The 16,297-nt window shown below is 45.2% G+C and overlaps 1 protein-coding gene across 6 annotated transcripts in view; it reads left to right on the forward strand.

Annotated features, from left to right (window-relative positions):
• The window catches only part of pstpip1a (proline-serine-threonine phosphatase interacting protein 1a), a 62,226-nt gene extending 46,912 nt beyond the window's left edge, over window positions 1-15,314 (forward strand). For 2 of the 6 annotated variants that reach the window (XM_068015513.1, XM_068015518.1), the window contains exons 9-16: window positions 564-643; window positions 1,755-1,853; window positions 3,027-3,123; window positions 5,935-6,025; window positions 6,992-7,024; window positions 10,698-10,774; window positions 11,685-11,767; window positions 13,304-15,314. In XM_068015513.1, the coding sequence (XP_067871614.1) occupies window positions 564-643; window positions 1,755-1,853; window positions 3,027-3,123; window positions 5,935-6,025; window positions 6,992-7,024; window positions 10,698-10,774; window positions 11,685-11,767; window positions 13,304-13,435 (692 nt within the window). In that variant the 3' untranslated portion in view covers window positions 13,436-15,314. The remainder of the gene's footprint in view (window positions 1-563; window positions 644-1,754; window positions 1,854-3,026; window positions 3,124-5,934; window positions 6,026-6,991; window positions 7,025-10,697; window positions 10,775-11,684; window positions 11,768-13,303) is intronic. The other 4 variants (XM_068015514.1, XM_068015515.1, XM_068015516.1 and 1 more) reach the window with 4 other exon arrangements.
• The last annotated feature ends 983 nt before the right edge of the window (window positions 15,315-16,297 follow it).

Below are 16,297 nucleotides of genomic sequence, written 5' to 3' on the forward strand. Positions count from 1 at the left end.
AAGCTGGACTGATGAAACACTAATGTATTGCCACAAATGTTAGTTTGGGCTAGGTTATTTTATATGATCATGGGAATGTACACGACCAGAGAAGATCATTGATCTATCTGACCAGCCTGACACCAAAAGACATCCAGAATTCACTACCTCTATCCTGCAACTTTTTTTTTTTTTCCCCACCAAATGCTGTCCCACTCTCTCTTCAACTCTTGCTAACACTGGCTTTGACTGCCTCCCTAGGCAGTTCACTCTCTGTGTAAAGTAGTTTTCTGTATATCTCCTCGGGCTGTATGCAGCAGAGGATGGTTTTGGTATGTAATCCCAATGTACGTTGTATATAAAATGGAATGGCGAGAATTGTGAGGCACCTCCATGTTCTGTATTGAAAGAAACTGATCTTTATTGCACTTTCTTGAAAGTCCAATTTGAATTGTAATGTATTTTGTCCAAATTTTTATGAATGAAGTATATTTCTGAAAAAAATAAGCTTTCTATATGTCGCACATTTCAAATAGAACTCTGATGTGTAACCTTTTGGGGGCTTTTGGATCTTGTTTTTTCAGAGCGCGCTTATCAGCTCAATGTGGAACAGCTGGAAAAGATTCGCCAGGAGTGGGAACAGGAACATATTAATACCTGTGAGGTATCTGCAAACCCATTGAAGCTCTGGAGTATTGGAATATGATGTGCTCCTTTAATGGGGAGTGCCCCTTTCAAATGTCATTTTTATACTGGGACTCTTGCTAGCCGTCTCTCTATTTAAGGACGGAACCTCAACTCCGAGCCACCTACATTTTTCCTTTCACAAATTCCATCTTCTCTCTCCTCAAAGTGTTGCTTGCTGGGATATGTTCCCATGAATACTGAGTGGCCTGCAGTACCTTGTCCGATTGGCCATTTATATTGTGTGAACTTAGACAGTAAGTGCTAGGAGGCTATTCAGCAATCAGAACCAAACCTGATGCTGACCCCCATAGATACATGTGTAGGCTACCAAAGGTCACTGGATAGTGACCAGGAGTGGGAACAAAGATTTGCCCTTTCTTAACTCTAGGATTGAGACCAGTTGGAATCTCCCTAAGCTAATACCATTAGACAATATAGACAAGGATCAAAGGGTGGACTTCCAATTCTGAGTTCTTGTCTACTCCATGAATAGCCATTGGGGGGTGTTCTCGATGCCTCTTTTTTTTTTAAAAAGAGAGTCGCATTGTTGTTGTGTCTTTGAAGAGGGAGTCTAACCATTGAGGAATCGAATCAGGGTCCTTACAAGTCATCATTGACCCAACTGAGTTCACACTAATCTCATTAACTCCACTTTTTAAGCACTCCTATTTAATATTTAAAAATTCTGGAGAAGTGGTAATGTTAACCTTGAAATCCTGGTTGAGAAATCTTCTTACGCAAGATGATGACTAGGGCAAGTGTTTCATAATGATGTAGCTTCAAAATAGTTACTTGATCTTGATGTGTTGGTATCTCCCTTCCCCACATAACACTTGCTTTCTTGCTGAAACTGTGCTGGTCTGTCTCTGCTATTCCTACTCATCCTTGACACTGCTAGGTAACCGTGCTGATGCTGGACTGGCTCAAATTTGGGGAGTACTAACTGCCGCTGGGGTTTTTGAACTGAAATCGGGCTGCTCTGGTAAATCACTACTTGGAGATAGCCGCATGATATTGCAATGCCGTAGTTCATTTGCTGTAGTGATAAGAGAGCTTATTCTTGACTGACTTTTTCTGTTTGGCTTCAGGTCTTTCACCAGCAGGAGTGTGATCGAATCAATAATCTGAGGAACTCCTTGTGGATGCACTGCAACCAGCTCTCGCTGCAGTGTGTGAAGGACGATGAGGTACTTATTGATAGACACACCAACTGGCTGTGAACACTGATATGGCTTCTTCAGATTAATCTCTCTCGGCCTATTCTAGGTTTTATCCCTCAATCCTTCCCCCTAAGTCTCCTATCATGGAGGTAGTGGCTGATATTTTCATGGATGCCAGAAGCTCTTGGTACCTTGACCAAATGATCAATCTTTATAGGGGTTTTTATTCTCTGAAGGTGCTGTGACTGGGCTCCAGAGGCCCTCTGTTGCTTGTGACCTCCTTTATTGCTACCTCTGGACAATCTGCCCTTGCCCGTGTTTATGCTCCACTTGAGCCCCCTCCCGCCTTATCAACATATCCTTCTATTCCTTTCTCCCTCATGTATTTAACGGACTTCCCGTTAAATGTAAGTATTCAGCTGATGTCCAAATCCCCACAGTGGAGTCATTGAATAGCAATTGGAGTGGGGCTTCTGGCTGATATAAGGCAAAGAGGGGAATGTCACTGAAGACAGTGGCGCAGTGGTTAGCACCGCAGCCTCACAGCTCCAGCGATCCGGGTTCAATTCTGGGTGCTGCCTGTGTGGAGTTTGCAAGTTCTCCCTGTGTCTGCGTGGGTTTCCTCCCACATGCCAAAGACTTGCAGGTTGATGGGTAAATTGGCCATTAGCAATTGCCCCTAGTATAGGTAGGTGGTAGGGAAATATAGGGACAGATGGGGATGTGGTAGGAATATGGAATTAGTGTAGGATTAGTATAAATGGGTGGTTGATGGTCGGCACAGACTCGGTGGGCCGAAGGGCCTGTTTCAGTGCTGTATCTCTAAACTAAAAAAAACTAAACAGTTGTAGAAAGACATGCATTTGTATAGCGCCTTTGATGACCTCAACGTGCTTTACAGCCAATGGTATATTCTTCTTGAGGCATAGTCAGTGTTGTAATGGTTGAGCTGAGCTACCGGTACACAGATTGGGACCTTTTCAGTTCCTTGTGGCTATTTACTCACTAATGGTAATGGAGTAAGCAGGTATTTCTGATCTGAGAGATGTGTTTTACGCTGAAGGATGAGTAACTGCAAAGTGAACACTCCTGATTTTTTTTTTTTGCTGATTTCTTGGAAGCGTCCAGTGTGCGTTGCTGAGTGTGAATGCCCACAGTTTATAGCTTGAGCTCTTATACAACCTTTTAACCTCTGTACAGCTGTACGAAGAGACTCGGAAAGTGTTGGAGCTTTGTGACATTGATGCGGATATGGACTGCTTCATTCAGAAGAAAATGACAGGATTGAACCCACCTGGTAAGTTTCTGCTGTCTTCTCTCATTCCATCCCAAGCACATTTGACCTGTGATTTTAGAGAGCTTAATGGATATGCGAGAGCAATCTGGTTGAGGGATTTATTAAGAGAGGCACCAGAGGACTGACGAAGAGGAAGTTTTCTCTCCTCTCCTGAAAATGCTGGCTCTAGCTAATGAGCTGATACTTCCTTCTGCCTCCATTGGTGGCCCATGGGTGTGTTGGGGGCTGTCTGTCTGGTTTTAGGGTTCATTGCAACAAACTTGCTGCTGTTTCTACCTGATAGTTGCATCGGTGCAATTACTGGCTGAATTCACAGGATTTTCCCCATGGTGTACTGTGAGCGGCTGGATCATAGAGAGCAAACTTGATCCTGAGTACGAGCTCATTTAGCCAGGGGGGGGTGCATCAGGGACACTACAATCGTCCTCACCACCTCCCAATTAGGGAAGGGAAGTTGTCCTGTACGTCCATTGCTCATTAGTGTATCAGTAGCTCCTGCTGGAAGTGTGTCTGAGATAGAGGATAGGATCAAGCTTGATTGCTATACATCATGGACGGATGACCACCTTTTCCTCCCTATTGAGGGCTATACATGACTAATGGGCACTTGCCAAGCTGTTGGTGGGTACTTGGCTCCCTGAAGATGTGCCCCAGGCGGGGTCTCCACACCAAGGAGAAAAGAGGAAGGGTGATCATTGGCAACATGGAGTGGGGGTGGGGAAATGGCAAAAAAGGCACAGCATCATCTTAACTCGGGTATTTAAATCCAATTGTAGCAGAACCTCACTCAGTAAAGATTGGGGTTCAAACCGGAGACACTGGCAGGGAGTGGGCGAGTTCAAAACTAGAGGTCATTAATATAAAATAGTCATTTCAAGAGTTCACCTACCTAGGCTCAACTATCACCAGTAACCTGTCTCTAGATGCAGAAATCAACAAGCGCATGGGAAAGGCTTCCACTGCTATGTCTAGACTGGCCAAGAGAGTGTGGGAAAATGGCGCACTGGCATGGAACACAAAAGTCCGAGTGTATCAGGCCTGTGTCCTCAGTACCTTGCTCTATGGCAGCGAGGCCTGGACAACGTATGTCAGCCAAGAGCGACGTCTCAATTCATTCCATCTTCGCTGCCTCCGGAGAATACTTGGCAGCAGGTGGCAGGACCGTATCTCCAACACAGAAGTCCTCGAGGCGGCCAACATCCCCAGCTTATACACACTACTGAGTCAGGGGCGCTTGAGATGGCTTGGCCATGTGAGCCGCATGGAAGATGGCAGGATCCCCAAAGACGCATTGTACAGCGAGCTCGCCACTGGTATCAGACCCACCGGGCGTCCATGTCTCCGCTTTAAAGACGTCTGCAAACGCGACATGAAATCCTGTGACATTGATCACAAGTCGTGGGAGTCAGTTGCCAGCGATCGCCAGAGCTGGCGGGCAGCCATAAAGGCGGGGCTAAAGTGTGGCGAGTCGAAGAGACTTAGCAGTTGGCAGGAAAAAAGACAGAGGCGCAAGGGGAGAGCCAACTGTGTAACAGCCCTGACAAACAAATTTCTCTGCAGCACCTGTGGAAGAGCCTGTCACTCTAGAATTGGCCTTTATAGCCACTCCAGGCGCTGCTTCACAAACCACTGACCACCTCCAGGCGCTTACCCATTGTCTCTCAAGATAAGGAGGCCCAAAGAAAAAAAAGAATGAGTCATTAATAAATCCAGTAGGGAACTCCGTAGAAACTTGGAGTGGTTAGAATGTGGAACGTGTTGCCACAGGGAGAGGTTGAGACAAATAGCATAGATGCATTTATGGGGAAACTAGATAAAGACATGAATGAGAAAGGAATAGAAGATGTTGATAGGATGAGATGACGTAGGGTGGGAGGAGGCTCATCTGGAGCATAAACACTGACATTGAGCAGTTGGGCGGAATGGCTATGCTTATAGATTCAAAGTAAACCTTCCTGATCTGTGTGCCTTAGTACCACATTGAACTATGCAATTAGTCACCAAACCATTAAGAGAGAGTGTTTTACGAAATTTATGGCATTCTCTTGTATCAACTGTTTAAATATACTGTGGGTGTCAAGTTTATTCAAAAAGGGATCAGGAGGTGCTGGTCAGGAAATTGTGGCTCCACACTTTCTGACTTGACGACAATTTAAATAAATGGATAGAAAATCAGAGGTTTTGGTTTGCACTTCTCTGACCAATGCTCCCGCCCTGCCCCATTGCTGACTAGGAACGCCCTGTCAGTTCTTTAGAGTTGGACATTTTGGGGGCATTATATTGCCAGGATGTATCGGGTGAAATAGTGCGTATCTCGTGTGATGATTATAGTCATTTAAAGGCACAGAAGGAGGCCATTTGGCCCATCAGGTCCATGCCAGCCCTCCATAGAGCAGTCCACAGTCCCCACTCACTGTAACCCTGCAAGCCCATTTCCTTCAAGTGCCCATCCAATTTCCTTTTGAAATCATTCTCTGCCTCCACCACCCTCGTGGGCAGCGCCTTCCAGATCATTACCCCACACTACGTTGTTTTAAAAAAAAAAGTTCCCCCTCACATCCCCCCCCCTCCCCCCCACAATTCTCGCCCAAAACCTTAAATCTGTGTCCCTTAGTCCTTGTACCATCAGCTAATGGGAACAGTTTTTCTTTGTCCACCTTATGTAAACCTGTCATAATCTTATACACCTCGATCAAATCTCTCTGATGTTTGCTTTCTGATATTACATAGTACAATTTATATTGTAAGAGTTTAACGATGGGTTTCCCATTCTGAACCCAGGTGAACAAGCTCTGTTGTCTCTCTTCACAGCTCCGATACAGTACGAGAATTATTACGACAAGTTAGCTGCTGCAGAAAATCTCACTGTGGCCACTTCAAGGAATGGAGGGATGATGAAAAGGTAGAGTGCAAGTCTGTTTTAAAAATTTCTCCAGCCACATCCATTAGGCTTTGCTCTTCAGATCAGAATGTGCTGTGCACAGGAATCCAGAGAACCCAAGTACATTTGTGCTGGAGCCAAACTTGTCTCCATTTTAACCATTACACCTGTGCATAAGTGAATGGTTAAGCCAGGAAGTCTGAGCTGAAGCAAATTTCTTACTGGCCTTATAGTGGGAATGGAGCATTTGTGGCTCAAAAGGAATTCGATTTGAGTTGGACCAAATATCAGGATAAGAGTTGATCAGGGATGCAGAAAAACCTCAGGCTGAGAACACCAGCAAGAGTTTGGGATTAAGATCTGAGACACATGGCTGTGTTGGGGATTTAGTTCTTGGAGATATTGAGGCCTTCAGATTTGGGAGATTGGGAGGGAGTCGGGTCTGGGAGATGAGGGGGATTTGGAGGCGGAGGAATTGGGTTACCAGCAATCTTTTGAATATTTAAGTAATTTAAATGGAAAAGATGGGCCCGCATACAGGGGACAGGATCAGGCAATCTAAGTAGAATAATTTATAACCTCACCAGGGTAAATCTTAATTATGTGCAGCAGTGTAGAATACACGACAGCGAGTTGACATCTCTGACCATTTGTATTTCTATATAAATGCAGGTTGCTATGCAAAGGGGGGAGGTGGGGGCAATGCGGTGCAGTGTGAATATGGGGAAAAAAGACACAGAAGTTCCCTCTTTAACGAGTGTAGCATTTACTTTAACTTTCTAGGTCCCTGAAGTGGATACATGTACAGTAAATGTTCCCATTGAATGCTTTTAGCAGAATATCCATCACCTGCACAAGGGAAGTCACAGAGGTGACCTTTTTAAAATACCAAAGCAGGATTTGTTAAATGTTGGCATTTAGTGATTGTGCCCCATGCTTCTAGGCTATTTGTCATTAATCTCCATGTTTCAATATTTTGTGTTTCAGATTCTTTCCTAATTTTTTGAATTTGTCCGGCAGGTATACCTATAAATAGTCTGTTTGCTGACGCATTTGTTTGTGTGTCGAGCACTATGGCAATCAGAGTGCACAGACTGCAACTTCAAAGAAACACTCACCAGCAGCTAACACCCCCGCTTCGCAATGGCTGATTAACATTTTAATACTAAGCAATCTAATCTTCCTCTGTATCATTGATATTGGCGTCAGTCAGATTTTCCGCTATTGGTTCTGGAAGCACAGGTTCTGCACAGCTACCAACCACCCTATTGCGAACCCGCTAAATCTAATCCGCGGGAGGAGTCAGGATGTTTGCTTCCCACCAACACCGTACTGGCACAATCCCTACACTAAGAGAGCAGTGAACACCGCACAACCCGGTGATCCCAGTCTGCAGATATACCAAAATCAGTTGCTTCCACAAAATCCACACTTTGGGAACTGCCGGTGCAAATAACTAAATGACCATGTTTAAGGGAAGCAAAAAGGATCAGCCTGCTTCCGGTTGTTGTCAGCGCCTTTCCTGGAAAGTGTGTGCATATGCATGTCGGGTGAAGTTAGGAATCCAGAAGCCTGGACTAATGATAGAGACATGAGATCACATCCCACCATGGTAGCTGGGGAATTTAAATTTAATTAATTAATAAATCTTGGGATAAAAAGCTAGTATTAGAAATGGCAACTAGATTACTGCCTTTCCCAGTCTGGCCTATATGGTACTGCAGACCGATAGCAATATGGTTGACTTTTAACTGCCCTCTGAAATGGCCGAGGAAGCCATTCCGTTTTAATAATAATTCAAGGATAATTAGGGATGGAGAATGGGTTGGATTTAGTGCAGCCGACGGGGTCCCAACGCTGGGCCAGAAAGGCAAGTGGAACCCTGCCTTGGCCGTTTGCGGGACCACCGGCTGCATTTTACACCACTTGGGCAATTAACTGCCTGGTGTCAGGATCGCTGTCCCTTTAAGGACAGGAGTCCCACCTCCAAGAGCTGCCGGCCAATCAAAGGGCCGGCAGCTCAGCAGCGCCATCGGCAGCGGTGGCCGCTGCTGGAACTGTAGCGGTCATTAACAGAAGAGCAGCCCTGGCGCCTGGACTGGTGGTAAGTGATGGGCTTGCTTGTGCCACTCAACCAGGCCCTAGGGAAGGGGCGGGGGGGGGTGGGTGTGGGGGCACGAGGTGGGGAGGATGGTGGGTTAGTGAGGTCAGGAGGGTGGGTGATGGGAGAGGGGCGGCCCTTGCTGCTGGGCGTCCTCTGAGAGCCACAGAATGTCCACCGAGGAAAGTTTCCCCCCCCCGACCCCCCCAACCCTCACCAAGCCCGCAGGGAGGCTACCTTAAGTTACTGGGCAGCCTCCCACCATGGTGGCAATCTTCTCTTTTTTTTTTTCTCTCTCCCTCTGCATCCCCACCGCTGCTAAAATACCAGTGGCACAGCGGGAAGAGACCAATCAGTGACCAATAATTGGTCACTTAAGGGCCTCAATTGGCATCTGGGCAGGAACGCAGTTGTTGGCCTGCCCCGCCCTGGATTAAATTGGAAGGCATCAGGAATGTGACGGGCATTCCGACATATCCGACCCCCGACCCCCCCCCCCACCGCCTTCTCTCTCAGTTTTATGGGCCCCCTGCCTCTGTTGCCTTTTCTAGGGAGCCCATCAAATTCCAGCCAATAAATCCTTCCAATGACGACTGCATTCCGTGAATGAATTTTATTTTTTTTAAAATGGTGAAACGCTGCAGATGCTGGAAATCTGCGACTAAGACAGAAAATGCTGAAAACGCTCACCTGTGGAGAGAGGTCAGCAGCGTTACTGCTTCAGTGGGTTTTGATGAAAGGTCATCAACCTGAAATGTTAACCCTGCCTTGCTCCCTCCAGAGAAGACGGGGTCAGGTTTTGCTGTGCCCTGCTGCTTTTTATTGCTCTACTGCTGTGCTAATAGCCAACAGTCCATGATACACAAGCCTTGTGCAGCCTGCAGTTCTCCTGCTGACTCAGGGCAGGGACTAGGAAGTGACCTATCTTGGCCTTGCCACCATCTGCGGAGACTCGTAACCTAAAATCCACTTCAGGGATCTTCAGTTTCCTTGTTGAAAGTGATATCAAATTTATCCTCCTCACTAGTCACGGATGTGGATATTGGGAGAGAACAGAACTGTCGTCGGTTGTGATGCACCCTGACCTAGAATATGCAGCAGTGCCGTCTCCTATTTCTACTTAATTGAACCTACATCCATAAAATAACTTAGACACAGCTTAGTCCAGAGAAAGTGTCCTGTTGTGTTTCTGCTAATTGCATCAGGATAAATTTAAATCTCTTTTTTTTTTAAACAAATAATTCAGCTGCTCAGGAACCAAAGGAGCTTAAAAAATCCCTGTTAACACTGCCCAATGATGAAACTTGTAGTTTAATAATATTTTCAATGCTGATAATTCAAAGTACTAATCCATATAGCTTGGAATTTTAGCTTATTCAGATTTCTCAGGAGCAGTCCTGAATTTGATTATAGTTTCAGATTCACTACTGTGCCAACAGTGAATATGGGCAAAGGTAGAAATATGTCCCTTTGTTCCCAACGTAATATTATGGGAGGCAAAAATGTTATACTTGCATCAAAAAAAAGTGCCCTACAGTTTTCCTTTAGAGTGTTCTGGTACCTTGGTAGTGCCCAATGTGTTTTATTACAAAAATGTCTGCTCTCTGTTCAATAGGGAATTGAGCCAAATCGATGAGAAGGTCCCACATTTGACCTCTGGTCTATACTGTGCTCGTTGATCTCAAACAGTTAGGGGTTGTTCCACTGCCCCTGTTGATGGGAAAGAAAATTCTGCCTGGGTTCCCCCTTCTGTTGTTCGCTGTCCCCCTTTGCCGGAAAGTGCACGTCAGCATATTGAGTGAGGACAGAATTGGGCTCAGCTGTGATGGTCTCAGTGGCCCAATAGTCTGCCCACCATTGACCATCAAAGGCCAGGCATGAAGAATGACAATAAAAACAAGAAACGCTGGAAAGACTCAGCGGGTCTGGCAGCATCTGTGGCGAGAGGAGCCGAGTTAACGTTTCAGGTCAGTGACCCTTCTTCAGAACCCTTCTGATGAAGGGTCACTGACCTGAAACGTTAACTCTGCTTCTCTCTCCACAGATGCTGCCAGACCCGCTGAGTCTTTCCAGCGTTTCTTGTTTCTATTTCAGATTTCCAGCATCTGCAGTATTTTGCTTTTATGAAGGATGACAACACGGGTGAGATATATAGGGCTGTAGATCTGCACCCCAAACCAGTCAGTGTCTTCTGAGGCTATGAGGCTGATGTGAGAAATAGACATTGAAGTGGATGATCAGCCACGATCATATTGACTGGCGGGGGCAGGCTTGATGGGCTGAATGGCCTATTCCTCCTATGTTCGGGTGGAGTGGGGGGGGGGGGGGGGGGGAAGAGAAAGACCGGAGAGTAGGAAATTTCAAACGCTTTAAAATAAAACAAAGCAACAGATTGTTTCATTAATAAGAAAATCAATAAATATACTTAACTAGACAATCTTGGATGAATTCCAAAAATGTGTGTGGATGTTCAGCCAGTTTCAAGCGTACATTTACAACCATATGTGCTTGTAATGAGGTTTGTTCTATGAGTTGCTAGCTGGTGCTAGTTGTGAATGAACCCATCGATGATCTCTTTTTCTTGCTGTTTAGGATTACTAATCTATTACCAGGCCATAATTCCAAAACCAGTAGCAGTAATTCAGTCAGTGTGACAGTGCCACCTCCAGGTAAGACAAAGGATTTCATTAAGTCTGCTTCAAAAAAACTTGGGGAAAGACAATTTTTTTGTCCATAGATTAAAACCTTGCTTCTCCCTCCCCCCACCCCCCCCCCCCCCCCCCCCCCCCCCAAAGCTGCAGGGGGAATTGTACATTTCTATATGGCTCCGTGTTCTGTTTCTGGTTGCTTCCTAGTGAGTCCTGGTAGAAGGGGTGTGCATGTGAAGATGGATCAGGTCTGGCCTTACACCAGTTGCAGTGACATGCTGAGTATAAATAGGCTGGTGGACCGCAATATAAATCCCAGTCTCACACCACCCCACCCCTCGCTGTTGACATCATTTCATAACTGTCCTGTTCTCTTCCGCAGCAATTTTCAGGATTAAGCTGATCCACTGTGAATGCATCGTTTAGCATGAAAGGCCAAATCTGCCCTGATTTGATCAGACAATGCAACAGCTTAAAATAGAAACAGAAAGTGCTGGAAACACTGCAGTAGGTCTGGCAGTATCTGGGGAGAAAACTGGAGTTGACGTTTCAGGTTGATCGTTTTAACAGTTTATAAGCAAGGTAGCAGACAAGCTCTCTGTTTTGAGTTTTCCTGCTCTGGACAGGGTTTGCTAGTTCTGGTTATACCATTAGATGGCAGTGTTGCTCTGTGTTTCAACAAACTCCACAAGGGGTGGCAGCAACCAAGTCTGGCAGCTCCAGTCTTTTTCATTGACACGGTTTTAGTGATGCTTAAGAGATAAATATTCTCCATGTCACTACAAGAAGTACCCTGCTGTAAACCCTCAAAATAAACGGGGTAAAATTTTAAGTTATGGCTGTCGCCAACAATTCTAACACAACAAAAGTGGGAATTCTGACCTCTAGAGTTATTGCAATGCTTATTCGGTTTATTTTCTGTGTTTGTTAGCAGAGGATTTGTACGCCAGTGTTGCTGTTGTACAACATGAAAATCCAAACAACTATAGAGTGCTTTACGACTACACTGCTCAGGTAAGGGTGCAAAGTGAGATCCTCACTGTTGTCCTTTTTGTGCAGAAATTATAATTTGCCACATCTTGAAGTAGGTGGGTTTTTTAAATCCATATTTATTCTGAGACTGTGGGCGATATTGGTGAGGTTGCATTCTTGCCCGTCCTCGTTGCCCTGGAAAGGTGTTGCCGGGCTGCCGTCTCCAATAACTGGTGTCAGTTGTGCATCAGTCGCTTTTTCTGACTTTACCGGGAAAAGAAGGGGAATGGGACTAGATGAGTTGCTCTTGCGGAGAGCTGGCACAGACACGACGCGCTGAATGGTCACAGCACAGGAGGAGGCCATTCTGTGATGCTATGAAGAGCATGGTTGCTGGGGGTAGGTAGATAGGGAGGGTCTCCTGACTATACTCCAGGTCATGGTGAGTATGGGGGCAAGCTTGTTCCAGCTGCTGTCCGAGTATTGAGTTAACCAGATTATGTGGACTAGAGTGTGGAGGTGGCAGGTTCCGTTAGTGCTTACAACAGTTGAGAAGCTTTCAGCTGATGTAACATTGGAATTAAATCTGGGTCCTCCCTGCTTTCTAGTCAACCAGAGAATGAAGCACTTAACATGAATTTACATTATAAAAGTATTTTATTAGGTTACGTGTTGTGGAACCAAACGCGTCTCCCCTTTCAAGCCCCCAGAATAAGCATCAAGCATGCGTCGGTTAGTGGGTACAGTAGCACAGTAGTTAGGTTACTGGACTAGTCCAGGCCTGGGGATTATTAATGATCCAGAGACATGGGTTCAAATCCCACCACAGCAGCCCAGGAATTTGAATTCAATTAATTAAGTAAACCTGGAATAAAAAGCGAATTCCAGCAGTGGTGACCATGAAACTACCAGATTATTGTAAAAACCCACCTGCTTCAGCATTGTTCTTCAGGGAATGAAATCTGCCATCCTTACCGGTCTGGCCTACACGTGACTCCAGATCCACAGCAATTTGGTTGACTCGTTACTGCCCTCTGAAATGGCCTCGCAAGCCATTCCGCTATATCTAAGAAGGCGGCTCACCACCACCTTCTCGAGGGCAACAAATGCTGGGCCTTGCCAATGACGCTCACGTCCCGTGAATGAATTTTTAAAGAAGTAATATGCAAAGTGAAAGCTACCTATACCTTTCCCCGACGGTGCATCTGAGCCCCATCCTCAGTCAGAGAGCACCAGTGAGCTGTATTCCCATTTACCACTGAAAAATATTCTTTGGAACCCTTCTTGACTGACAGGGGTGTCAAAGGTTCCAGCAGGTAGGCAGGAAAGTAGAGTTGAGGCCACAAGCAGGTCAGCCATGATCTTATCAAATGGTGGAGCAGGCTTGAGGGGCCGAATGGCCTACTCCTCCTAATGGTTCGTATGAATGAAATTGCCAGTGGGTGTTAAATCCGGGGTGGTTTTGTGCTCTGTGTGCCTGGCTACTAGAAACGGGACCGAGAATGCCCAACTCATTTCATGCAGGAGTCTCAGCCAACAGACAGTGGGAATCTAATGTCACTTTTTCTGTTGTCTCAGAACAGCGACGAGCTTGATATAACCGCCAACGACATCATCCAGATCACATCCGAGAGCGAGGATGGGTGGTGGACAGCGAGTAGAAATGGAAGAAGTGGCCTAGTCCCAAGCACCTACCTGGAGAAAGCCTGACAGCATCAAAACCCTGCCAATGAAGTGAGTCCAGTGGCACTTTCCTTGGAGTAAATTGAGAAAGCAGTAACACTGATGGTATTTGGGGATGTGCAGCAAGCTGCTTAACTTGAAAGTTTGTGTGAAGTAGTTGGGTGGGAGCCTACACAGCTTACTGAAGTAGATTGGATCAATTGTCCACATCTGTGGCCTTCACCTGTCTACGTAAGCTCACCTTATTGACTCTGTGCTAAATTCATGTGGAACAATGCTGCAGAAATCTATTTTAAACTCTGCTCATATTGCTACAGGAATAATTCATTCTCGTAGTCCAACCTATTCAATATTGCACTAATTAATTTCACCCCCCGACCTTGAAATATCGAATTTGATTTCTTAGCATTCTGTCAAAATTGTTAGTATTGTGGTGAGGAACACAGTCGTTAGCATTCCCAGTTCAAGTACAAAACTCCCTTTTTTTAACCTGGCCCAACAGGGTGCCTCAGCCCATATAGTCCCTACTGCACTAGTGTGACATTTATTTTCCCATTTTCCAGTGACCATCCTACGGATTACCTTGGTTAAATTGTCAAACTGGAGCAGTTTGTGCTGCGGATCCATCTCCTCCTGAATGAGACAAATGGAGACTTGTCTCTGGCCTGAATTTGATGATCGATTCCCAGGCGTAAAAGGCCAGTTTCGGACTCGCTGCACCATTTTGGTACAGTATTTATTACTCTTCCTGCCAGGCCATCTCCTTCCTCCCATTTTCCTGCATTATCCTTGCTGAGTTTGTGGGCCGAAGAGTTCGGCCCAAGACCCCTGACGATGCCCCATTGGAGCCAGTTGCTGGGGAAACTGGAGTGTGGCTCTGAGACCCACCACATTTTTTTTTTAAATTTCACCCTTCCAATCCTGTACCCACTTCTCCTGAAGGCATCAACTCGTTGCTGGGATCAGGTTATGGGGGCTCGAGCAGTCATTCATTGCTCAGCCTCGACATTTAACTCAAGCTAATTGAGCACAAGAGGCATCACAGTCGAGCTCCATTCTGTCCTCGCCCAAAGACCCCGATTTCTGGATAGCGGCCAAGAGCAGGAATACTTGGAGTCTTTTTCCTTCCTTCATCTAGCGATGTATTTCCAGCTGTAGCTGAGAGACACTGCTCTGTATTTCCAGTATTTTCTGTTTCTAGTCCTGGACTTTTTTATCCAATAAATGATTAGTTTTAGATAGATTGAGTTGTTTTAAATAATTTGGAGCAGTTAGTTTGTGTAGCAAAGTCTAAAGGCTGGATGCACTTCCTATCTACACAAAATGAATTTGTGCAACCCTTTCTGACTATCTTGCTGTTACAACCATCTGATCTCACTTAGGTCAACATATAACATTGAAACTGCTTATGAAAACATTTAGACTGGAAATTCTGTATGTAAACAGCTGCCTGTAATGATGTAGTTGCAAGTTTTTGGCCATTAGGTGGTGCTATGGAGTGAGTCTTCTACCAACTTGCCTGCATGTTCTATATTAAAGAAAACTTGTATTCATCAGCTGAGCATGAACATTGTACAATCAAACTTTTATTGAAGATGTACTAATGAAATACACTGAATTCTGCACACTTTTGCTGTGTACATGTCCTGTGAAAAGTGCAGTTACTGTCATGTATAGAAAAAAAGTTGCACATAAATTTTTATATGGTCAGCTGTTTAAGTGAGAATACCAGATGAGTGTCTGCACAGTAGTAGATAGCCAGTGATTTTAAAATATTAACCATGTAAATAGTTAAGGAACCAAACTAATATATAGCCACAAAGCTCCTGGTGTAAACTCTGGCTTTTTCAGATCCGTGTTGACTTGTCTCGTTCAAAATTCTGAATAAAGTTGGTTCATAAATGAGGTTCTTTTGTCATGAATGACTTTTGTTTCGTTCCCCAGTTTCTCTCCTCCTCTTTTGAAAGTGCTGACTCCTGGATGTTAGATGCCAGGCACCCTCTTTGTCACCTCACCCAGGTTACTTAATTGTAGAGTTGGGAATTACACTCAATCTTAAGTCTGTCCTTCACCACAACCCCTGCCTCCACCAACCCCCTCCAATCTCCACGTGCCACGAGGGGTCACTGGAGAGCAATCGGGAACAGGGAACCTGGTTAATTTTTAACCCCAGACAGGAGTTCGCTCTGGCTGAAATCAGCAAACTCAACACAAACTAGGGACTGAATTTGGGGCCCTATTTATCTATCAGTCAGTTTCACACTAGGTGTTGTATTTGCCCGCTGAGCACATTGGGGAACTCCAGAGGACACTTTCATGCTATTGCTTTGGGATGGAATACATCAGTGATTCTCGAACTTTTTTGGTTGAAGGACCTCTTTTCAAATAAATTAGTAATCACAGAACCCTCCATCTAAATTATAATACTCCGTGTAAAAGTACCGCATGTAGAGCGCTTTGCTAATTTTTTTTTTTAAGAAAACCGGTACTTGCAGTTCTCATGCAGAGTCTGCCTATCCTTGCAAGGAGACAGGGAGATGAAAATACTCTGGGAGCAGAGCACGCCTCAGGCCACTGCTCACTTGCTTACTCTTGCGCATGGAGCCCTGGATGGTCGCCCACGCTTAAGTTGTGCACTGTGTGCAGATTGCAAGCTGAGTGTGGAGGTTTGAGTTTGGTGAGTTAGGATTTTAAGTGTTGTGTTTACAAAAGTCTGGTCTGCAGTTAGCATTTAACTGGGATTTACCCTCTAAATAAAGTAGGCTTAAGAAAGTTTCTTAGAGTCTAAAGCAGGGATTAACAGGCTGTACTGCAGAGTAGCTGATTAGTTAAGTAGCTGACCAGTCAAATCTGGTTGCTGCAGTTTCGGATTCAAAAAGTATAAATAAA

Source organism: Heterodontus francisci, chromosome 35 (genome assembly GCF_036365525.1).
Source record: "Heterodontus francisci isolate sHetFra1 chromosome 35, sHetFra1.hap1, whole genome shotgun sequence".
In the NCBI taxonomy this organism is placed as follows: domain Eukaryota; kingdom Metazoa; phylum Chordata; class Chondrichthyes; order Heterodontiformes; family Heterodontidae; genus Heterodontus; species Heterodontus francisci.